Here is a 23996-nt window from a genome sequence, read left to right on the forward strand (position 1 = left end):
CCACAACCACTCCCCCCACTGATGTGTCAACCAGTCCTCACAGGGCCGACTTTGTACTGAGCTTATTCATAACCACATGATCCACTCTCACAGATGGGTGACATACATTAACTCCACTTACCTCTTTTCATGTGAAGTACCTATCATTTCTTTAAAAGGCGTCTACCTGTGTCCCCTCTAGAGTGAAGATCATTTTCCATCATCAAGTGCTTAAAAACTCAGCTTTTAGCTGTTAAGTCAATTATGAAAATCAATTTTATTGTTACAGAGAGATCAACTTCTCTTGGAAATCCCTACAGCCTGAAATAGGGCTGGGTAATATGATAATAAATGCTATCACCGAAACGATATATAAAAGTGTCTATCGTAGGCTTATATATTTTTCTGTATCATTTCCTGTCTTTTCGTCTCTTTTCAGAAAAACCTCTTTATGGTAATATTTACCAACTTGGATGACTTTGTGTTCTGATCCCTGCACATTTGGGATATCTTCATTTTGCACTAAAGTTCTTTACAAAAAATAGACTTTACCATGTGGTTATTTCATATCGACTATTTATTGAGTGAATTACCAGAAAATGTGCTAAATCGTGATATACCATTATTATGATATGACTCATTTTCCCATATTACCCAGCTCTAGCATAAGATGTTGCATTTACAAGCTTTCAAATTTATAGGGAAATATGTTTGTCAGGATACCTGACACCGTTACATACCGTGGCAATGAAAGCTATAAAAAAATATTGAGTAAATTGTGTAAAGAAAAAAACAGCCAGTCAGCCAATGAAGACAAGAACGTGTAGTTTTACATCCATAGCACAGACAATCCACAGACTAGAAACTACTTCTTGCTAGGTGTATTTAAAAGTTTATTACACAGAAACTTGTTTAAAATGATTACAGTGAGAGTAAGAAGAAATATATTTATATAAAGCACATGCATACAAAGGTACAAAACAAGTCTGATTGCCTCCAAACTCTCTGTAAATAAGATAATAAACATCATTATATGTAACATACATAGCAAGTGTCATGCATGCTAAGATAAATAAAAGGCTAGGTAGTGTGTTGCATTATGTGTATGAACAGTAAGTCACTCTAGGCTTATGGTACATTAATTTAGAAAAGCTTAGGTGACTTGGCTCTTTATTTGGGGATGTTGTGAATGAAATATTTACCTCTAAATACTGTATATATAAAAAGGAAGCTGGTTAGAAGAATGCTCTCACCAATAAGCTTCAAATTCAGATAAAATATAAACACAATGCAGAAACAATCCAGCAGATAAAAAAGATTATATATTTATTATATAGTTTAACTAAAAGAGGAGAGTAAAGAGCTCCCCTTTTGATGATTGCCTTCTGTATTACAGCACCAGATAGCACTTGATAGTTAGAACAAAATATACCAAGAACACAGCATCCGCAATTAGTATGTTGCTTTTCTGAGGAGGCCCGACAGGGTTGACTTATGCTGCGACTCTCCATATGATATTCATTTTTAAAGCACAATATTTTTCTCTTCCCCACTTACAAAACAGCTCTTTAAGAGACGAAAACTTCAGCCACACAGAGGAAATTATAAATCGATATAGTTGAGAGAGACCTTATATGGCACTGACTATTACAGGATTATTTTTTATGGATTCTACCAGTGAGTTTGCATGTTTTAGTGTATTTACAGCAAATCACATACATTTTACATCACCGCTAGTGATCAAGTATTGAGAAAACCCCGCTGCTCTGCTTTATAAACTTGAATGTGTTTTACTGTTCCAGGCATCTAATCCATATGTGTCCATCCATTATGACAGTATATTATCAGCATCTTAAAACTTGCTTCTATTGTGAAATTCATTACCATAGACTGACTTTTAAATTACATTAGGGCTATTCATAAATATTTAGAGAGTTGAATTGAATAGAGTTTAAATTTGATGTGTTTTTTGTCATATTCAACCTTTTTTTCCTGTTAATGGGTTAAAAATCTGTAAAAAGAAAAAAAGGTTGTATTTGATAGAGAGTATTCTGAAAAGATTATTTTAATATTGTACTGTACTTATGGTCATATATATATATATATATCTTTCGCAACTAAGATGAATTGTATTTAGTTAATAAAATGATGATGATACTGTTATCCACCATAGTATCTATGGATGTATAGAAAAGATATTGAGTGATTACATGATTGTAGTTGTGTTAGCTAAAACTTAGACATTTGGACAGTTGATGCCACTGAATTAATAGATGCTCAAGATTAGAAACAAAGCAAATGATTAGGAATGTATTAAGCCAATAGTGGGGAAAGGGAGAACATTTAATTGATTATGTTTAATTTATGTTTCGCTAAAATCTCAGCTGCACACTAAGCAGAGAAGAACATGCAGGTCCTGATGACAACTATGTGGCATCATTTCTTAAATGAGGGGTGGACATAATAATACTGTACAATATCATGCAATCCAACAAAAAACAAATCTCCAATAAATACTACCTGTGGGAAGCTTATATTCAATGCTGGAGTGGACAAAATGACTTAAATGCGTTACACTAAAATGCAATCCAACACAACAAAAACTGTATTAACAAAACCTGAATATTACTTACTTAAAAAGATGAGGCGTGTACCAAGGCTGTTGCAAGGTTTTTGAGGGGAGGTGGGCTTATGTTCTAAAAAAATTACACATTCTTATAAAATCAAACCCATGAGAAAAAGAGTTCACACAGCAAAGTCCATGAATGTAGTGTTGCTATGCTTTAGAGCGTTACTGGTGAACTGATCTGACCAGATGTGGCTGTCAGGATTACAGTTTCATGGGGGGAACCCTGTATTGTGTAGGACTGCATTATACTGTACGTGTTCATTTACTGCAGACATCCTCTTTATATTCCAGCACTCCTTTCTGTAAAGAGAGGTCCTAAAAACACACTTGTCTGTAGTTTTTGTGCACAAGGTTAAGACTCCACTATCCTGTAGCCTTAATTCCTCCAAATGTGAAGGCTTTTGTCTCCACTGTGACCAAAGATAAAGCTTATCCTCTAAAACTTAATTACTTACTAAACACCTCCAAGATATTCCACACAGACTTATGAGTGACTCTGATGAGGGTTTTAATACTGTTTTTTGGCTTGCGTCACTGAAAGTTTGAAGGTCAAAACTCTCTTGTTAGTGTTCTTAATCTTCTACTGACTCGCCACAAGGGCGCATCCTCTCCCCCTGATGTGTCTGTGTAGCAGTGGTAATTTGGAGCAAAGCTTTTTGGTTTTATGTTACAAATGTAGTGTTAAACCAGATGAATAGAATATGTTTTGGACAACTGTGAACAATAAAAATCACAAAATACAGGCTGCTTATAGTTAGTAGCACTAGATGATGCCCTTTCATCCCACGAGCGATATGATGTAAACTGAGGGCAATGTGAATATCCTTTGACAAACTTTTGTTATTTGAACGCCTCTTTTTTGCATTTACGTAGCTGCTACATGCAGACTTTGTTGACTTGACACTGCATTTGTTTTGGAGTTTGCTGCAAACACTATTGCCCAAGTGGGGATAATAAAATAAATCTGTAGTCTAAAATTAGCCGTGACGCATTTTACCAGAGACATGGGAAGCATCATCTGAGGTCGATGACTAAAAAGAAAGGAGCGTTGTAAAAATATGTAAATTTGTCACGCATGTAAAAACCAGGCCCAAAAAGAGAACATCAGCAGCTTACCACCTTCTGCGAGAGCCGGGTTTTTGTCATTCCTCTGGGTGCAAGTAGTGTTAGGGATCCATCACACAGCAGTAGCATATTCTCTCAGTAACGTCGTTCTGTACCACTTGTGAAGCCAAATATTCTCCAGAATTCTCAGTCATGTTATGAAGACTTGGTGTCAAATCATATTTGGGGGTGGGGGGGGAGTGGCTGGGTGTGTCTATAGCCAGGTGAGCAGGCTGTCTCTGTCCATGTGCGACCCAGAGAGAACGGTCTCCATGTCCATCAGAAGGTCTGAACTGAGACCCTCGGGGATACAAGGCATTAGCTCCTCGCTCTCAGACATCGGGAGCACGGGCATCGACTCCTGTAAGGTCATCGAGGAGGTCTCGCCGGAGTCACCTGGAAGGAGTCAGAGAAGAAGATAAAAAATGACTGAACTTTGTTGAGAATTTAAGATGAACTGTGAGCTGTGAGGAATTTGGGAGTTTGGATGATTCTCTTTTTCACAAAACAGGGTCTGTCTCTTTAACACAGCTGCACCTGGACCAGTAGCCTACGTGAAACGTTTGTTCCCGCAGGAAGGGTTCATGTACATAAATAAAACGCGCAATTCATGTTTTCCATTTTCCGCTGTTTATTTTGCACAAAAATAAAGGAAATAAGAGGGGCAGTTAGGGACACACAAATATAATAAGCTACATATGTGCACACAAACAGATAAATAAATAAGAACTATCATTTGGATGCTTCTTGAGAAAAAGCGAAAATCTGGAAATGTGTTGCTGCCAGTCTGAGCTTTTTTCTTTAAACCATTGAATGTATGTATTTGTGCATGTAATTAGTATAATAAATGTTCTCACGTTTCTGCAACAGTTCCTCTCCTTTTCTGTATAATTACAGATCCATTTGGGTACGGAGTTTTTATTAATCAAAAAATAAATGAACACAAATTACTCTGCATAAGTTACTATAATTCTTTTCCGCTAAGATCAATAGTTAGATTTAAACTTTCAAGCAAATCTTAATTCTTAGTTACAAGATAAGTAATTTAAAGTATGATAATGAAATAAGCCAGAATTATGGCATTATCCCTAAATAAATAACTTTAAGCTTTTTTAAATACACTGCTTCCCGTTGGTTGCAACGTAGATTTAGATCAACACGTCACATCTAGACACCCTGTTCGTCATAACCATGGTTTGAGTAAAAATACACATGTTTATAAATGGTAGTATAAATGGTGATTTTGATGTATGCATGTGTGTGCGTGTGCACGTGTATTACCAGTGTCCATGTGATCCACAGAGCTCAACATGTGGTCCGACGTGCGGGGTAAGCTGCTGACGCTCAGACCGCTGTCAGTGCTCTCATTGCGAGAGTGAGCGCTGCACAAGAACACACACACAATTAAACATTCCTTCATATCAACTGTTCAAAAAACGGGTTTAACCGGAAGAAAGTGAAGGTTATGAATACTTTTCCCACTTTTGTCCCTTAATGACCACAACTCTGTGACACTAGAACAAATCAACAGCACGTGTCATGACATTAACATTAAACATGAAGTCACCCGTTAAGTGTGGGTTCGTGGCTCGAGGCTCTGATCCTGACGTCCAGAGAAGGGACAAGTGTCTGTGCGTTCCTGTCATGGTCCATCCCGCCGGGCATCTGGTTCCTTCCTCCTGCCTCCTACAACACAAACACACGCTTGAATAATGTCATGAAGACTCAAACTGTGTTTACATGAAACTACAATTGAATTGCTCTTAACTTTGAAAATACAACCAGATAACACATGAAATAACCTAAATGCAAGGCATCTTGTGTTGAGTTGTTGAGTTTGTGCTTTATTCAACCTCTGACCTGTGTGATTTGCTGAGGGAGGCCTTGTTTGCATCTGAGTCTTTCCTTTTCCTGCCTTTGCTGCAGTGCCAAGCCAAGGATGCCAGGGTTCATCTTCTGGGCTGGAACATAAAATTCATAGGAAAAAAGGACATTTTGAAAAAATTAAGTAAATATTTCAGCAATGACATATGAGGAAAACTTGTCAAAAACATTGCGATCTTTCTTATTTATTTTCGTTGCCAAACAGCAACTTGTGATTGTGGACATTGGAACAAAATGCTTCTCATTGACTCAAGAATTGTCAATTCAGGAGACACAAATTTGATAGTGCGCTACCTAGACGCGGGTCGACCCATGCGGTGGTCTTATTTATGTGATCGATGTAGTACACCTCTCCATCTGCAGTCACAGCCTTCTCCCAGCCTTCAGGCAGTGGACCTGAACAGCAGTGAAAGTACACAGTGAGAAGGCAAATGGTGGATGGAGTGCATGGAGTGTTGAGAGTAGAAAAGTAAAAATCTGGCCCACATCCTTATATGTCTGTGTAGCTTCTAGTTGTAGAGGTATTATGAATAGAAGTGAAGGTTAGTGGGTAAATAGTGACAGTATAGAATGTTCTGTAGGGTCTAAATGTACTAACCTAGGTGTATCTTGCTGAGTGCAGTGGGTGGGAGATTGTTAAAACACTCCAGTAAATCAGCATAAAGTATGCAATGCTGCTCTTTGTGAAAAAGAAGTTTTAATTACTCTTAAAGGGTCCGTTCAGCCAAATTACTATTACAAAATTCAATAGAAGCATCTCTTTGCAGAAACACTGTCCCCATTATTCTGGATAATACACGATTATTATTTTATTAACTACACACATTAGGGAAGGTTTGTATTTGGACTTTTTCTTCAGTAGAAAGTAGTTCCAATGAGACCTGGAAGAACACTTTTTACTGATAATTTGGGGTAACTTATTTCTGGCCTGATTCAGCTGAAATCCAAAACAAAGAGCTGAAAGATGCTAAACTGCTCTGTAGGGCTGAATGATAACTGTCTATGGTTCATCACTTCGAGTGACATTTCACACTTTCAAGTAGTCCTGTTACCCACTGTTAACACACAAATATTGATTTAATGCTTTAACAATGTTTAGTTGTTTTAACTTTTCAATGCCATTAGTGCCACACTGTATAGGATTGATAGCAGAAAGACAAACTGAGGAGCCCTGTGGCCCAGAGGTTTAAAGGATAGGTTCACAATTTTCCAAGTCAGACTTAGAACAATAGTCAATAGTGAAAGAAAAACAAATGCGTACATTGTAACAGTTTTTGCTTGCTGTAATCATTCCTCCTGTTCATGATGGACATAATAGGATACACTCTTGACGTGTCTCCAAAATCCACAGTCCTTGTGCGGAGCAAAAATTTATTCAAAAAGGTCCCTCTCTCCGTGTTTCCACTGTATGATACAGCTCTGCTAGACTCGACTCGCAGTTTTGGTACGAGTGCTTTTCTCTTTTTGTTTTCCACTGTGGAAAGCACCACCTCTGTGTAAGTGGGATTCTCACTTGATCCTGTGATGAAACTGCCTTGACATCATCTTCAACGTGACACTCACTGAAACTTTCATCGGCAACCAAAGGTACACCTGCATTTTGTCAACTGTACGGCATACACACTGTATGGCGTAGGTTTGCTGGCTGCCATTTTCTAAAATCCGATCTAGTGAATAAAAGAACTGCTGTATCTATTGACGGCAGCTTGGCGATTTAAAAATGTCAGATCTTAGTGACGGCTCTCTCTGACCAATCAGTGGTCTGCAGTGTTTTACCTCCACCTTCTGGCGTCTACTCAGCTCACTTGGAACCTGGACCAAGATGGTACCAACGGTAGTACCAAGTGCTAGTCACAACTTTTGCTAATGGAAAACCTTTGTTTCCTTATTGAGCTGCAGTGGAGGAACAGTAGAAAGAGAGGAAATTCAGTAAGTCTGGAAAATATCCAATTGTTTTGGCTAAATTGAACAGCCGAAGCCTTGTCTCAGCTTCTGCTAAACTTGTTAATATCGTTATGCACAGAACAATCAGCGTGGATGTTAGTCCTCATTACTTACATTGGAAGGGCATAAGTAAGGCATCTTATAATATCCAGTAAAAACAGTTGGAAGTATTACAGCAAGAGAAACCCGTTTCAATGTCCATACGGTCACCTGCAATAACGGATTCAAGACCAGGAAACCGTGGACCTATCAGTTAAGATCATTATTACAGGCCCGGGACCTTTTTTTCATGTCATCCCTCTGTCTTCTCATATTTATATTTTCAGTTTTGTAAATGTTTTATAAAAGTTTAAAATAAAATAAACGACCTGAGTTTAAATAAGAAAAAAAGTTGTTTTTTTGTAATTTAGGTAAACTGACCCTTTAAAATTTTGACATGAGTGGAATTAATTCAAAGATAACAATGGTCCAACAAGCTATAAAACCTGCATCTAAATACAAAAAACACCAGTCTGAATACACTGATAGAACTGCTTTGACCGCAGTTTTTCTCAGAATTACGAATGAACTCAATTTATTGGGATGCTTTCATTATTACATCAAACATGAGTCCCGGCTTTTGTTTTAAAGCTATTCCTATTATCAGGGTGACGTCATTTCAGGCTTTAATATACAGTTTGGATGTAAGAATTCCCACCAAAGTCACCAAAGCAATGGACGAAGACCCCCAAAGAGAAATCCCAAAAAAAGACCCACCAAAGACCTGGCCCACTGTTTATGAAGTTGAACTTTGAAAAGCAGGTCTAATGCTTTTAGAAGAAACTGGACGGTGGAGGAAGGGGGGTTGGAGCAGAGTGATACCTGTCTCTGGATTGATGTTTTGTGGTTGCGTAGTGGGTGCTGGGTTGCTGAGAGAGTGGGCGTGGACCGGAGCGCCGGAGATGGGATGCTGAGCTGCAGCCGACTGAAGCTGCGAAAGTCGGGGGTCGTGCCAAGTGGTTGTCTTATCCAGGTGACTGCAAACACACAACAAGTCTAAACGTATCTGCATCTGTCAAACCACTGCAACCTGATGGATAAGAAGCGCAAAGCACGTTTTATCCACGGACCTGCTTTACCTGTACTACCGGTAGCCTTTGACAGGAGTTTGAGCACTCAGGCCGTGAGCTCTGGTGAATGAAACTGACTGAAACCACACAGGTTGCAAAACTAGTTGGAACATTTTCTGTTTACATGCGAACTGATTATTTTGAGTCCAGGTTATCCGTACATCTGCACTGCTGCCGTTTCCCTTTACTTTTTATTATATTCATTCTCTAGCAAAATATTCAGGAAGGACTTTTTTTCCTGTTACAGGACAGAAAGAAAAGATGAAACTCCTCCTGGTGCATTTATCTACATAATGTTTATCATCTGAATCAGTCATTTATATGGCAAAAAAGTGCTGCTCTAAGCTTCTCAAAGGTGAAGATTTGCGGCTTTTCTCTGATTTCTTTTCTTTCTTCTGACTATCAATTGAAACTCTTTGATATTTGAACAGTCAGCAAGCAATCTGAAATTAAATTCTTAAACTGTAAGGGGCATTTTCCACTATTTTCAGACCATTTATAAACTAAAAATTATAGTTTCAGACATTAACAGGTTGCAGATGTAGAAGTGTAGAGTCTTTGGGTAACTTTTTAAAAACAGAAACCCTTCAAGTAACCTGTGGAGTAACAGATGAAACACACTGATACAGCAGAAGTCAGACCTTACTTGAGAAAGTAACGTTGCCCAGTAGGCGTTTTGGCCATTTCCCAACCGTGGGGGAGCGGCACTTCGTCAGGTATGATCGGTGCCGCCGCTACATCTGCTGCTTGAGTGGTGAGCGAGTTGACGGGGAGGGAGGCAGGGGAAGAATGGGCGCGGACGTGATGAGGAGTGAGGGAGCCGCACACACCTCCATCCGAACTGGCCTGACGGGAAACAAGCAGGGTTAACAACTCCCATGACGAGCCACAAACAGCAATCAGAAACACAAACCAGCAGGAAGAAAAGGTTTGGATGGCGACCAGACAGAGCCAAGGTGCAAAAACAAATGAAACTGGTTGCTTTACTTTGAAATATGGTCGGCATTACTTCTATCAGGAAGTTTTTACATTTCTCTGTTGAGGAACACAGATTTTTAGTGCTGATTGAGTTCAACAAATTTCAGGAATTATAATATTTGAGCCACATCTACAAATCTAAGAGATAGACTCAAGGTGTGTTTGCTGGTCATTAAACAAATAAACAGCATTGAACGTGAAATGTAAGTGTTTGGAAAGGATGTTCTGGTTGTAACAGCAAGTGACTGCTTTCTGGTCTCAAGAAGATCTGCCTGAAATCTGGCCATGAAAAGTAAGAAAATGTATTCTCACTGTGGCTTAAATATTATATCTATAATCTCAATGCATTTATTCAGAATCTCAGGTGAGTGGATGGGGAAAACTCTCCATCAGAAACCTTAAAATACAACAACTCTGGAGTAAAAGTCACTTTAGTTTGATGGGACTGACGGACAGCAGTTCTTTCAACCAAGTCCTTATTTTTAAGGGCTCAGAGTGTAATGTAATGAGTATTTGAGTCATCATCAGGCATACAGGATACTTTCTGTCTGAACTGATGGTGCATATATCAGTAAAACAACAAAAGTGTTTGCCGTGGGAGTACAAATACAAACGGACATGCTCAGTTCAGTCAAACTGTAACAGTGTTTGAAGGTAAACCCGCTCAAACATCCACAACAACTTCTAAAGTCTCAACAAGAAAGTGGAGTTGGTAGAAACTGACACATCAGTGACCCGGGAAATATTGAAACTATCAAGTAAAATACTACCTTTGTGGACCTAACCCCCCTTTTTTATATTCTACATACATGTCTGCGCTGTGTAGGAGCTTCTTTCAATCTCATTGTGACAATAACAGGCATCCTGATTCTGAACTTGTAATATTTACTGAAGACAGACAGATTAGGGCTGTAACTATTGATTATATTAAAGTTGGTTGTTCTGTTTATAAAACATCAGTAAGAAATGTCCACCACAACTTCCCCCCAAGCCATAGGCAACGTCTGCAAGGGCTTATTTTGTCTGATGAACGGCCAAACCCCCAAAGACGCTCAGTCAACAATGATTTAAAGCAGGGAAGAACAGCAAATCCTCATATTTAAGGAGGAGGAACCAAAAACTGCCCAAAAACATTTTTGACAACTATTTTTATAATCAGATTATCGTTCAAGCTCAATTTTCAATGCTAGAAATTTGCTGGTTGCAGTTTCTCAAATGTGTTAAAGAGATGCATCCATGATAGTAAATTCAATATATTTGGGGTTTGAACTGTTGGTCGAATAAAGAAACAAGACATCTTTTAAGACCTCACCTGTAGTAAAACTGTAATTGGCCCAATTTCATAAAGAAAACAATCAAAAAAATAATAATCTGCAGATTTAACATGAATTTCAAGGTATTGAGTGATCCTGATATTTAGTCCCTTGCATGTATGACAAAGGAGGTGGACATAATATTAATGACAAACATATTTGCATATTTACATATACATATATAGTTTATACCATATATATATATATTATGCAACTGACACAGCAGGTAGGCAAGTATAAGATTGTATTGTATTACAGAGGATTTGTTTTATGCTGGTCACTCAGTGTAGGTTCATATTGCAGGGCTAACGTAACTGTACTAAAGTGGTCGAAAGTAACTGTACTTAAGTACAATTTTGAGGTACTTTTAAGGTACTCCATTTTATGGTACTTTATGCTTTACTTTACAGATTCAGATTATTAATACAAACTAATACAAAGTAAATAAAATTACCCTCACCTTTACGTGATATTCACATTTATCTATCAATAATTATAATCTGATATAATATTCTGAATGATGAGTGCTTTTACTTTTTGTACTCTAAGTACATTTTGATGCTAATACTTTTGTACTTTTACTAAGGTAACATTTTAAATGGAAGACTTTCACTTGTAACAGAGTATTTCTACAGTGTGGTATATCTATATGTTTAGTTTGCTTGTGTTCATGTTTATATTTATGTAGGCACTGTCAAATCAAGTCAAACTCCTTGCAATGAAAATTGCCTGGCAATAAACCTGATTCTGATTCTGATTCTACTACTTTTCCTTCAGTAAAAGCTCTTGGTACTTTTTCCACCTCTGCACATTTGCGCCCCCAGCACTGATGCAGCAGGTAGCCTAGTATTAGACTGTATTTGATTGCAGATCATGTTTGTGTAGGCTTATATTGCGGGGCTAACGTTACTGTACTCCATGTAGTTCATGTAGTCGTGGTGGATGTCTGCACACATGGGTGCTGCGCTGTAAAGCAGCCGGGTGCAGTTATTACTTGTCTGGAGTGGCCCCGGGAATCCGGCTGCCTGAAGAAAGAGTCCGGCAGTTTCCTCATCCTCATGGGCAGAGAGGGCGGCTGTCTGACCGACTTGCTGGGGTTCATCACGGCGCTGAAGAGGGCCTCCAGCTCCGTCTGCGAGTCCCCGCGGACGTGCACGATCTGCTGCCCGGCCGGAGGCGCGCCGCGGTGCGCGTCCATGTCGCCAAAGTTTTTTTGGTGGTGTCGAAAGAAATCTGTCGAAGAAAAAAAAAGTTCAGGATCAAACAAAACAAAGGGGATAAAAACAACGGGGCCCAGTGACGCTAGAGTAATGATCGGATATTTGTTTACAGTTTAAACTCCCCCCCACCCACCTACTCCCCCCAACCCCCACCCCATTTGAACTTTTGTGTCCTTGTCTGTCTGTTTCAAGCTGTAACACCTCAGAGGTGAAGCAGCTGCGAAAGGAAACTCACTTATCGGGTTAAGAAGTCGAAACGGCACCATTTAGAGCAGCGATCGCTGTGAAAAATCAATCTCAGCATTGTACAACACGTTACATGCCTCCCACATACCTTCAAGCAGCCAGACCGTTTCCCCCCTCTCTCTCTCTCTCTCTCTCTCTCTCTCCCTCTCTCTCTCCCTCTCTCCGTATTCCTGCAGGGAAAAAATAAATTGGAGAAATCACAGCCGGGAAAACGCTCAGACGGAAACTGCGATCCGATGCAAACGTTGACATAAAAAGCCTCCTCAAGTGGGGAAAAAAAAACATACGTGTATTTGAAACTAGTGCGAGAAACGTGATTTCAGCGAGACCTCCAAAACTTTTTTCACATCCACTGTTGAGTCCAGATTCATGTGATAGTGCTGAGGGGCGGGGTTGCAGGGTTTTAAAGCTGCCGCAGTTGCAAAGGGGGGAATATTTCACTCTGAGCAGACATCAACACAAGGCTCAGACAACATGGCATTAATTAATGCTTTTATACGCAGCTGCATCAAAACAAAAAAGAGTCGCTTCCAACCCTGGAAACGCGCGGAGATCAGTGGTATAAGAGCCAGTTTATGGACTTTGGCCATGCTTTAATCTCCTCTCTGTGCAGTTTCCAGTTAGTGCGGTTTCCCTGCTGCATGAAAGAAGAGGCTGAGGGCCAAGTGTAGACAGAGGGGACAAGAGACAACCGACATGATATACTTGAGGGGAGAAAGGCCTGCTCTGGTCTGGTTTAAGGGGGGGTGGGGAGGGGAGATTGGGAAGTTGCACTGAGAAAACATCCGCCCCTGACGAGGCCAACCCAGCCGGAGCCTGTTTGTCCATGCAGCCGCAGCCACAGTGGGCTGCCCTCTGGTGGAAAACATGCGCACAGTGAGCCGGAGCTCAGCTGGCCAACAGATTGAATTCAAGAAAAAATGTCTGCCTGGGCTGGTGTTATTATCCACTGAGCATCCAATAACTCATTCAGTCACTGAGCCATTATGGTCCAGCAGAGTTCACTGGACCCGGAGAGCCATACAGATGTATTTCTTTACGAGTAGACATTTAATCAAAGAGTTTGACTCAAAATAGTATTATAAATAACTGGACTAAGTCATTTACTATTGTAAAAAATGGACATTTTTAAAGGGGGGACAGAACAATTGCCAAACCATACGAATGAACCCCGGCTGACTGCCACTGTGCACGATTTTTAACTTAAAAAAAAAAAAATCAGGGTTCCTACACCTTTTACAAAGTCAAATTCAAGCACTTTTCAAACATTTCCATCTGCATTTTTAGTCTCTTTCATCACCTTACAGCTATGGTTAAACACACAGTACAAACAGTATATACACCATAGTTTCATCACATTAAATTACATATTATTGTGCTGTAAACAACCAAAATTATGTTTTGAGACAGCTGAAATCACTACAAATTTTAGGATTTGACTTCCTATACAACCTAAATGTCAAGCAGTTCCAAGTACTTTATTCAAAACCAGAGCAGTTTTCAAACATGCATAACACTACATTAAAATTCAAGTGTTTCTAAGGATTTCCAGCACCTGTAAGAACTTTCAAAGAATATAATGTTTTGTTGAATTTTGGAAAATGTGTATACAACTATTGGTTGCATCTCGATGATTTCCATCCCAATGAATGTTGCAGCAGCCATAAAAGCATGCAGTACTGGATTTAAATATTTCACTTGTAAACATCATAAAGCTTCATATCAGAGTTGGGATAAACTGAATATACAGGAATACATGTACCAAATGTTCACATTATATTGCTTTATTACAGTTACATCCCTTCTTTCAGTCTCTACCCTATTGTTCATTATACGTTTGTTTACATCTTTATATCTCTATGTGTGCTGCTGTTTGCACAGATGCTGAACTGTATTGTGTCGCCCCGACTGTGGGCCTTTAAGTTGAGTCTAATAATCAAATCTAATGTGCTGTCAAACCGTGTGGAAAAAGAGGATTTTAACAAGCTTCTTGAGGGGAAATATAAGCAGAAAAATGGGTATTATATGTTTACTTATTTTGTGTTAAATTCATGCTGCTCCAATAATCTTATTTGTTAAATTACCAGAAAATACATTTTCTTCTTAATGTCAAAAATGATTTTTTTCATACTCATCTGGTATGTTCGAAAGAGGGATTTCAACATTGATACATTGTTGTTTTAAACTGAGTGATGATCAAAACAGATTCATACAGTGTTGTCTTCTGTCTGCATGCACTTCCCCTTTTAGAGGGCCCTCAAGTTATTTTATGTTTTAGCCTACTGTGATCATTGTTGCAGACTTAGCCTAATGTGTTTTTTCTTGTGCTAATTACACAGTGCATCATGTGTGTATCTGTGGTAACCTTTCATTATTGGTAACTTCATAATAGGTGGAGTCTCTCCTTTTAGCAGCACTGTACATTTGGATTCAAATGTTATTATCTTATAAAAGGAAAACAATGTGATTTTGGGTCTGAACTCTCATTTATATTCAATATATTTGTTTTATTCTGTGTAACAAACTATTGGACAATTGCACTACAGTCACTATAACAGTGCTATTTGCGTGTTGGGTTTTAATACACCAATATATAGACCAGTGGTTCCCAACTTGGGGGTCAGGAAGTCACAAGATGATTGATGGGAAAGGAAAGCAAGAAAACCACAATTATGATAAACACACTTCTATTCATTTTCCTGACTTGACACACATCTTTGCTCTTTTCTGGTGAATGCATTGGTGATTTTACTTCTAAAAAAGAAAACCCAGTTAGCTATGGCGAGGAAATCACAGCTGGTCGACAAACAACTGGGGATGAAGGGTAACAAGTAGACATTCATTTGATTTAAGGGGTCAACCCCCCCAAAAAGATAGGTATTGGTTTTGTAGACCATTACTAAATAAATGTATGAGAACTGATATGTTTTTATACGTTAGGTCCAGTCATCATCGATGGGACAATATGTACTATTTGTACCGAAATGATCACTTGTGTCTGTGTGCGGAGAGTTCAGATGCACCATGGCAAAAGGCAAAAGATCACCATAAGCATCATTGTAATGTAATACAAACCAAAGCGCAGCAGATGGCACTGTCATACCTTTACATCTTTTTGTTTTTCATTACTTACATATACAGTACAGTACGATGTTTTTTAAAAAACAATGCAGCTGTTGTTTTACTGCAGTGGAGCAGATGTTCTTGTTTTATTGTTGGTGTTGGGATTATTAGTTCTGCAGGATCTCCTCTGTTGTTTTTCTGAAAAAATCCTTTTGTTGCCAAATCAGAGGACATAACCAGACCAGTGACACGCAGGCAACCTATCAGGTGTCTATTCAGACTCCAGACACATCAGCTAGAAATGACAATTGGTCTTATTTAAAAAAACATTAATTTAATGCTAAGTATTAATTTAGTGTTGTAATGTCAAAATCACTACAAAAGCTAATATTTTGTTTTTTGAAAAAAGGACAAACTGAAAAGTGTTTGGAAGGCGACTGCTGTTAGAATATTTTTAATTTAATTGATTTGAACCTGTTTGGGAAACATGCTTATTGGCTTCAAATGAGATGGAAACTGTCTGTGAAGTAACTACAGCCATTCATTCACTAATTAACGGTCCCATAATATGCTAATTTATACCTTCATATCTGTATTTTGGGGTTCTACTATAATATATTCATTGTTTAATTGTAAAGAAAAATATTTTCTCATACTGCCTGTTTCATTATACCTGTATCAACCCTCTGTCTGAAATAATACATGTTAGCGACTGTCTCTTTCAGCCTCCCTCCTGAAAAAGCCCATTCTGCTCTGATTGGTCAGCGTCTATGGGTCTTCTGCATCTGCAAACAAACGGTACATTAGGACAGAGTCACTAGATCAATGATAAGGGGGGAAACAGGCAATGCAGTTACAGAATCTTGATCTATATTTCATCCTAGTTTGAAAATTTGATTAGAGTTCATGAGCAGTGATTGTCACTGCGTTGGACACTGCTCAGCTGGGGTTGTTTTGCTTTGGACGCGGTTGAATCTTGCAGGTGCTGTTAGGAGCACTAGGGGAAGGCAGAGGAACAAGATATTTACACAGATTACATGATCATGTGCCGCAGGGTAGTGTGGTTGTTAGCACTGTTGTCTCACACCAAGAGGGCTCCTGGTTCGAATCCCGGCTGGGACCCTTCTGTGTGGAGTTTGTGTGCAGTCTCCCCTTGTCTGTGTGGGTTCTCTGTGGGTTCTCTCCGGGTTCTCCGGCTTCCTCCCACACTCCAAAGACATGCATGTGTTAGGTTAATTGATAATATAGGTTGTAGTTGTGAATGGTTGTTTGTCTCTATGTGCCCTGTGATAGTGTCCAGGGTGTACCCTGCCTCACGCCCAATATCAGCTATGATTGGCCCCAGTTTGAGGCTAGCTTATAGGACAGAGCCATGGTTAGCTGTTTGCCCCTACTGTCTAAAATTAGCTTCATATTTAGCATACAGACATGTGAGTTGTAACAATCTATCTAAGAAGAAAGTGAACAAGTAAATTTCTTTCTTCAAAGTGTTTTCAAATGTGTCATACCTTTACAAGGACATAGAGAGTATAATAAACAGTCGCCACACAGTCTTGTCTGATATAATGTGTCATTCACATGCATAGACCACTTTACAAGAGCATGTAACATAGGACAGATGTGGGGGCCCCGAGGCTGTGGCACCAGGCATTTCACATTCCTCTCACTGACCATGGCTGTAAACTTGCACAGGTTCAGAACAACAGCAAAGCTTTTCTTTGGCTCTCACAGCAAAGTTTTCCAGGGGAGCGACAGGCCCGGCCGGCTCCAGCTGGACCCCGACTGGAATGTGCTGTTGCTCTTTTCACTTTCCTCACTGCTTAACTGCCCATTTAACAGAAGTAATTGGTCTGACCTTCTTGGAGGCTGTTTTCAGATGTATGAGTCAGTGGTCGGAGAGAGAAGAGGTGGCGGGACAAGAGGCACCATGCCTCCGCTGCACCCTATACCTTCAGCTCTCACGCAAAGACACATGCAGAGAGAAAGTGTTACTACATTAAAACAAGCTGCCCATTTCCCTTTCCACACATCTGTTTCTCATGCCGGTGGCAGGATATAACCTGTAAAGTAGCAACGCTTAATAGACACATTGAGGGGGAAGTTAATCACTCTTCACCAAAAATTTTGAATCAGCACTTTCAGCTACTTGTCAGAAACATATGCAGACTTTTATCACCAACCCATTCACAAAATTTGACCTGCTGTCACGGTGGGAATTTACAAGAAGAAGTGGGAGTGACTGATGGAGGTGGAGAGAGGGAGGCAGGCAGAGAAGACGCAGGGAGAAGTTTGACACCTCAGAGGCAGGAGCAGATGCAGACAAGACTCGGTAGGATGGACATGTGAGGGAAAAGAGCAGACTCTGTGGAAAATTAAAGCATAAATGAAGGAGGGGCTGCTGGTGACGGAGCAGACGGAGTTCAGGATATAATCACAGTTAGACGACACTGACATGATGTGGACAACAACTGTCCTCCTGCTGCTTGTGCCTCAGCTGCTTTCCTCCACAGTATGTATTATATGCACGTCATAAAGATTTTCAACTTTGGTCAGTCAGGAGGAATTGTTGTGTTATTGTATATGATGACTATAAATTGCTTCAAGAAATGCTGATGTAATCAAGAAGATCCAAGTGTTTAGAGTTAGGCATCATGGCTGGATCAATAATAGTGATTAGTTTTTCTTCCTTAGTTATTTTAACACTAAAAGAGACAAGTTAAATTGTCTGTGCGTGGAAATAAGGATTACATTAAGGATAAGAAGACGTATTCAGATACATTATCGCAATGTAAAAATACTCTATTATACGTACAAACCCTGCACTCAAAATCCTACTTAAATAAAAGCCTGCAGTATTACTGTAAAAATGCACTTTAGGTAATAAAATGAAGGGTACTTGTTGTGCCAAATAGTTCCTCTTATAGTGTTACATATATTATAGGATCATTAGCAGCTTTTGTGTTGCGGTGGAGCTGATTGTGATTTTAAAACAACACTTATGAAGTTTTAGGATCTTTAATCTCCAACAAAACTTAATAATAATAATAATAATAATAATAATAATAATAATAATAATAATAATAATAATAATAATAATAATAATAATAATAATAATAATAAAACCCTGTTCTGATGAGTTGAATTCTGAAAACTCTTTAAACAGGTTGGCTGTTTTGCGTTGAAGTACGCTACGCTCGCAGTTCATTTTTTACTTTTGTGCATGAACATACAACTTTGAGGACTTGATTTCAGACTAAAATGACTTGAAAAAATTATATACCATGGTTTTGAGTTATAAGTTTCAGAAGCTTATCATGTGTTCAACATCATATAATCTGTAACTTTACAAAATAATTAGTAACAGATGTGCACTAAATAAGTATTATAATATTTCCCTCTGAAATATATAAGTGTAAAATAGCATCAAATGGAAATAGGTCAAGCAAAGTACTTTGTTACATTCTCAGACTGGCTATAAATGTTTATTTTGTGTTCAGGATTTAAAAACAGGATATTAATTACACTGTGTGTGTGTGTGTGTGTTTTATAGCCGACCAGGATGTCTAACTTCAAACTTTGAACCCCATGAGATTTAATATTTTCATGTATGCACCCGTGGGTCAGAATCAGTTACAGAATCTGTGTCTTACTGTATGAAGCGCCCAAAGTCAGACATCCCGGGAGAGTAGCACATGACACATTATATTATTGTAGATTTAAACCTGCGGATTAAACTCTCACTGTAGTTCTCTCTTGATTGCCAGGATACAAGAGACAGCTCTAATTTTAACCAATCAGAAATAGTCAGTGAGGACGTCTCTGATGCTCCTCTCAAAGGCCAGAAACTTCCTGGAGGGGTCAAAGGTCGGGACACATGCTCCATCCCGTGTGACATCACTGTCAAGCTGCTACGAGATGAGAAACATTCAATCTGTGGTAAAAAAAAAAAATCTCCTTCCTGGTGTTATTGTTACATGTATCATCATCTACTGTTCAGAACATGTACGTGTAAGTGTACGTGTACCTGTGTGTGTGTGGTGTGGTTGTGTGTGTGTGTGTGTGTGTGTGTGTGTGTGTGTGTGTGTGTAGGCCAGTTACAGCAGTCTCTGTTAGCGTTTGGACGCAGCACCAGGAAGTTGATGAGGGATGTGATGGAGGAGCAGCAGAGAGCCCTGGACATCCTCAGCAGTCAGGTGAAGTGGAGTCTTCTTATTCTCTCTGCGTAACGGAGTTTATGAGCATCTGATTGGCCGGCTACATGAACAGTAACGACACATTTCCAGGTGGAGGAGCTGATGACCAAAGTGCAGACGCTCAGCTCCGAGGTTCAGAGAAGCAACACTGAGATGTACTCCGTCAAACCAGTGCAATCCCACGGTAACTCACACAAGCACACGACACAACATTCATACATACAAATTACACCAATTCTGCACATGAATATCTGTTTACAAGTCACAAGGAGTGTCAAAATAACCCTGATGATGTCATTTGAGTTATCTCTGATTGGCCTTCAGACTTTAGATTTATAACGAAAGCCTACATCCCAAACAAGGGCCGTGAAAGACACAAGTATTAACCAAAAGGAAAGGGTTTAGCAGAAGAGACTACCGAGTTGCATTATGGGAAGTGTATGATCCAGTGCTTTGGGGCCTTGACTCATACTAAGACTTCTTAACACATAGTCTAGTAATTTAGTATTTGACTTCCATAAAGCTGTGGGACTTGTGAGAGACATTAAATACATATTATGACTTTTAGCCTCTAGCCTGAAGGTCACGATCCACAAAACACTGGATCCTTCAAGTCCCGTAATGCAACTCTTTGTTAGACCCTTCCTGCCCAGTAAATGGCCCACTCTTTCAAATTCCACACCTTCAGTTTTGTAGCGTCCTCCTGATAACACTGATCTTGATGTATAAAATTGGGCCTTCAAACTGTCTCTTGCAAGTCTCCAAACTTTATGCTCTTAAGTGCAATGCTAAACTGCTGGAACACACTTTTAGTCTGTCACCCATTTAAATCTCCAAAATGTCAACTTTTCATGACAACATGACAACGTGTTTTTTCTGGTTTTACTGTCCGAAGAAGTAGAAGAAAATCCCCAACCTATAAAAGAACGTTTAGTCTTTGAGTATGATTAATTAAATCCCCAAATACATGGTTTTCACTGGACAGTAATGTAAAATGTGTTACAGATATACAACATGCATCCTCAGGTATACATCCTTTGGTGAATGTTTCCTTCCTGGTGACAATAGAGTGTGTTTGCTTTGATTAGGAAGAGACTGCAGCGACATCAAGGACAATCTTTTGTCAGTCGTCCCCAAGATCCCCAGTGGCATCTACATCATCCACCCAGAGAACACAGACTCTTCATTTGAGGTAGACGTACACTAACACGTCAGTCATTCACAGTCTGTCACTCAATCGTCAGTCCCCAACTGAAAACGTAACGCATGCTGCAGGTCTTCTGTGAGATGGACTACATGGGAGGCGGCTGGACCGTGATGCAACGGAGGACTGATGGATTAACTGACTTCAAACGAGCCTGGGCTGATTATGTTGACGGCTTTGGAAACCTTGCAGGTTGTATGAAAGTACTTCAAGCAGAAGCGTGTTTCCTGTTTTAAGTTTTAAATACAACATGAGGAGGAGGTTGAGGTGCTGGGAACAACCGCTAAAGTATACCAGGTGCCAGCTGACTGGCCAAGAACATCAGTCAACAAATGTACACACCATCATCATCATTAAGACATTCACCACATAGCCCCAGCCCAGTGCTTTGCTCTGTTATTTCACTGTTGTTATATATTGTGCAATAGCTTGCTGCATGTTAAATCCAACCAAGTAGTTTTTCAATGCCAATAACATGTTTCAATTGCTCATATAATGTTAAAGCTTCACTGTAGTGGCATCTAGCGATGAGGTTGCCCTAGCATAGTGTGAACAAACAATATCGCAGCCTACTCTATATGTAGATCCAAACGGCTCATTCTGAGGTACGAAAACACAACAATTCTTATTTTCAGTTTATTATAAACTTAACATAACTAATTCATATTATTTTCCATTTCTGTCAATGGTCCTGTAAATGTTGTTTAGTTATAGTTGCAACTGTAGTGAAGTGTCCAGTTCTGTACATATTTTGGTAAAAAAAAAACAATAAAAACAACACATTTAAGTGATACTCATCAAAAATGTTTATTTAATCTAAGTCAAAGATCCTCAACCCTAGGAGGTGCTCAGAGTCACTGCAGGGGGCCACCAAATTATTGTATTATTGTTCAGTTATTGTTTTGAAAGCTTTTTACCGATGTTTTTATCCCAAAGTTAATATACATTTACATGAATCCAACACATTGCTAGCAAAGATAAATCGACCTATTCGTGAAAAAACAAAAAACAAACAAACATTACATTAACTCTGATGATACGTTTACCGGCCTAAAGTTAAGTAAGCTAACCACAGATAAAGTTCCCTGTGCCGTCCACATGGCACATCCACATTTAACATTTAAAACACAATTTATATGTCAATAAATATTACTTTACTATGTATGCACCATCATAAGTTATATGTATAGTTTTCCCCTACACATTATTCTAGGCTCAAACATGAAACGTTTACATTTAAAGATGCAGTTATCTCACTTGAACAAACCCTACAAATGTTGGAGACATTGATGTTGTTGCTCTTGCCAATGATAATAGTGTCGTCACAGTCTCTTTGTTATGTGTATGTGTGTGTAGGAGAGCACTGGTTGGGTCTGAAGAAGGTTTTTCATATAGTAAACCAGAAAGAAACTCGGTTTCAACTTCACATCGCTCTGGTGTCCCACGATGACATCACCACTTATGCATCATATGATGACTTCCAACTGGACAGTGAAACCCAGTTCTTCTGCATACACCTGGGCAGATACGCAGGCAGCGCAGGTAAGACTGCATCATAAGTCAAGGTTTACAAAAAGTATGTAACACCTGTTTGACTTTTTTCTCAACACCGTAATAATGATAATTTGCATCTCTGTCTTTTTGTGCAGGTGATGCATTTCGCGGCTATGACCAGGATCAAAACCAGGACACGGCTCCATTCAGCGCCTCTGATGTGGACAACGACGGCTGTAATCCCTCCTGCTCCATCGACAACCGCACAGTGGAGAGCTGCAGCTCCCAGCACAACCACACAGGATGGTGGTTCAACCAGTGCGGCCTCGCAAACCTCAACGGCTCCCCTGAAGACGCAGAGCAGAACCAGGGGCAGAGGACGCACATCCTGTGGGACACCTGGAGGCAGAACGGAGTCCCTCACAGCATCAAATCTGTCACGATGAAGATCAGGAGGATCGCAACCAATAATTGACAAAGGAAGAGATGAAGGAGGAGAAGCAGGGGGAGAGGGGAAGAAAGCATACATTATATAAGTTGCACTGCATCTTACAGCCTGAAGTTTGAATAAAAACAGGATGGAAGGGATGAAAGGATGCCTTATTTTTATTGCTTCCCCTCATTGTTACCAAGCACCTATTCTTAAAATAATCCTTTAACATGGTTTTGCTTTGCAGCCCCGTCACTCTGACATCTCTTCATTAATTGCATGTATATAAGTCCTGTTTGTGCATGTGTGGGTAATGGTGCCTGTGTGTGTGTAACCTGAATAATAACAGAGTGAAAAAAAATTAAAAATTGAATTTCCCCTTACAGGATTAATAAAGGAACTCTTCTTCTTCTTCTTCTGAAAAAGAAAAAAATCTAAGTAAATTGGTAATATTTTATTTTAAGACAAACTATAAAATGTGTGCAAGTTGTAACTAATTGCTTCATTAACGGTTGATAAATTATTTATTAATGCTTTATTGGCTTATCTTCTGAGGGCTCATCTGAACCAAAGTCCTCTGTAGAGTGGGAAGGCCATCAAAGTTGAAGAAACCCCTGCTAGGAGCAGCTTGTAAATGTACACGTATTCCTATTAACAATTACAGTAAATATGCTCTTGCAAAAAAGCCAAATCCAAAGTGTCAGGGAATACCTGGCCATCACCTGCCAAATGTCCCTTGAAGAGAGAGAGTGAAACATATTTAACATAGGAGATGCCAAACGATACATAAAACAACTGCAAAGAGTCACAAAAGACCACAAAGAGACACAGAATGGCCATAAAATACACAAAATAACTACAAAAAAAAACAAATGCTTGACAAAGACATTCTTGCTCCTATGTAGGAAATATGGTGGGATCTTTTGCATGTCTCTATCCAGGGGCCGTTGTCTCATTCTCACTCTGAATGCATCTCATGCTGAGTACATTTGGAGTCTTTGTTACAGTTGTGACAGACAGCAGCAGATGGAACCTATTGCTCCTGAAGTACTGACCCATTCCAGTAGGTGGTGCAGTGCATCTCTCCGGTGTGTTAATTTGAGACCTACTGTACACGAACGTGCAGTTTCACAATAGAAACCATGGACACATCGATGAAAAATGGCCCTGACCCCTGTTGTCTACATTGAGGTGTCCTCAGGCCAG

At 39.4% G+C, this 23996-nt stretch overlaps 2 protein-coding genes across 6 annotated transcripts; one reads left to right on the plus strand and one right to left on the minus strand.

Annotated features, from left to right (window-relative positions):
* Positions 1 to 865: 865 nt before the first annotated feature.
* LOC310957175 (transcriptional coactivator YAP1-like) lies at positions 866 to 12791 on the minus strand. 5 transcript variants are annotated; one of them, XM_083927629.1, is made up of 10 exons: positions 12694 to 12791; positions 12495 to 12576; positions 11935 to 12173; positions 9296 to 9495; positions 8402 to 8556; positions 5891 to 5992; positions 5573 to 5673; positions 5280 to 5398; positions 4994 to 5094; positions 866 to 4108 (listed from the first exon to the last, which is right to left on the minus strand). In XM_083927629.1, the coding sequence occupies exons 3-10, from the start codon at positions 12136 to 12138 to the stop codon at positions 3927 to 3929; spliced, it is 1164 nt and encodes a 387-aa protein (XP_083783755.1). In that variant the 5' UTR covers positions 12139 to 12173; positions 12495 to 12576; positions 12694 to 12791; the 3' UTR covers positions 866 to 3926. The 5 variants fall into 5 exon arrangements, with proteins under 5 accessions (XP_083783755.1, XP_083783753.1, XP_083783754.1 ...); XM_083927627.1 differs by having other exon boundaries at positions 12495 to 12564; positions 12690 to 12772; XM_083927628.1 differs by having other exon boundaries at positions 12495 to 12762.
* A 5002-nt stretch (positions 12792 to 17793) lies between these two features.
* On the plus strand, positions 17794 to 22838 carry angptl5 (angiopoietin-like 5). Its single transcript, XM_083927631.1, has 8 exons — positions 17794 to 17978; positions 19234 to 19405; positions 19559 to 19662; positions 19753 to 19846; positions 20751 to 20854; positions 20938 to 21058; positions 22223 to 22408; positions 22516 to 22838. The coding sequence occupies exons 1-8, from the start codon at positions 17922 to 17924 to the stop codon at positions 22833 to 22835; spliced, it is 1158 nt and encodes a 385-aa protein (XP_083783757.1). The 5' UTR covers positions 17794 to 17921; the 3' UTR covers positions 22836 to 22838.
* Positions 22839 to 23996: the final 1158 nt, after the last annotated feature.

The sequence above is a fragment of the Echiichthys vipera genome (genome assembly GCF_963691815.1).
Source record: "Echiichthys vipera genome assembly, chromosome: 14".
Taxonomy (NCBI): Eukaryota; Metazoa; Chordata; class Actinopteri; order Perciformes; family Trachinidae; genus Echiichthys; species Echiichthys vipera.

What these genes read in the sequence shown, in the direction of transcription:
- LOC310957175 (XM_083927626.1), bottom strand. Translation starts at nt 12,426, where the DNA reads ATGGTGCCGTTTCGACTTCTTAACCCGATAA. An exon ending in ATGGGTCGACCCGCGTCTAG is followed by an intron (nt 5,674 to 5,890) that starts GTAGCGCACTAT and finishes TTTATGTTCCAG; the next exon opens with CCCAGAAGATGAACCCTGGC. An exon ending in TCCCTCAGCAAATCACACAG is followed by an intron (nt 5,399 to 5,572) that starts GTCAGAGGTTGA and finishes TTTGTGTTGTAG; the next exon opens with GAGGCAGGAGGAAGGAACCA.
- angptl5 (XM_083927631.1), top strand. Translation starts at nt 17,922, where the DNA reads ATGATGTGGACAACAACTGTCCTCCTGCTGCTTGTGCCTCAGCTGCTT. An exon ending in TGAGAAACATTCAATCTGTG is followed by an intron (nt 19,406 to 19,558) that starts GTAAAAAAAAAA and finishes GTGTGTGTGTAG; the next exon opens with GCCAGTTACAGCAGTCTCTG. An exon ending in CAAACCAGTGCAATCCCACG is followed by an intron (nt 19,847 to 20,750) that starts GTAACTCACACA and finishes TGCTTTGATTAG; the next exon opens with GAAGAGACTGCAGCGACATC.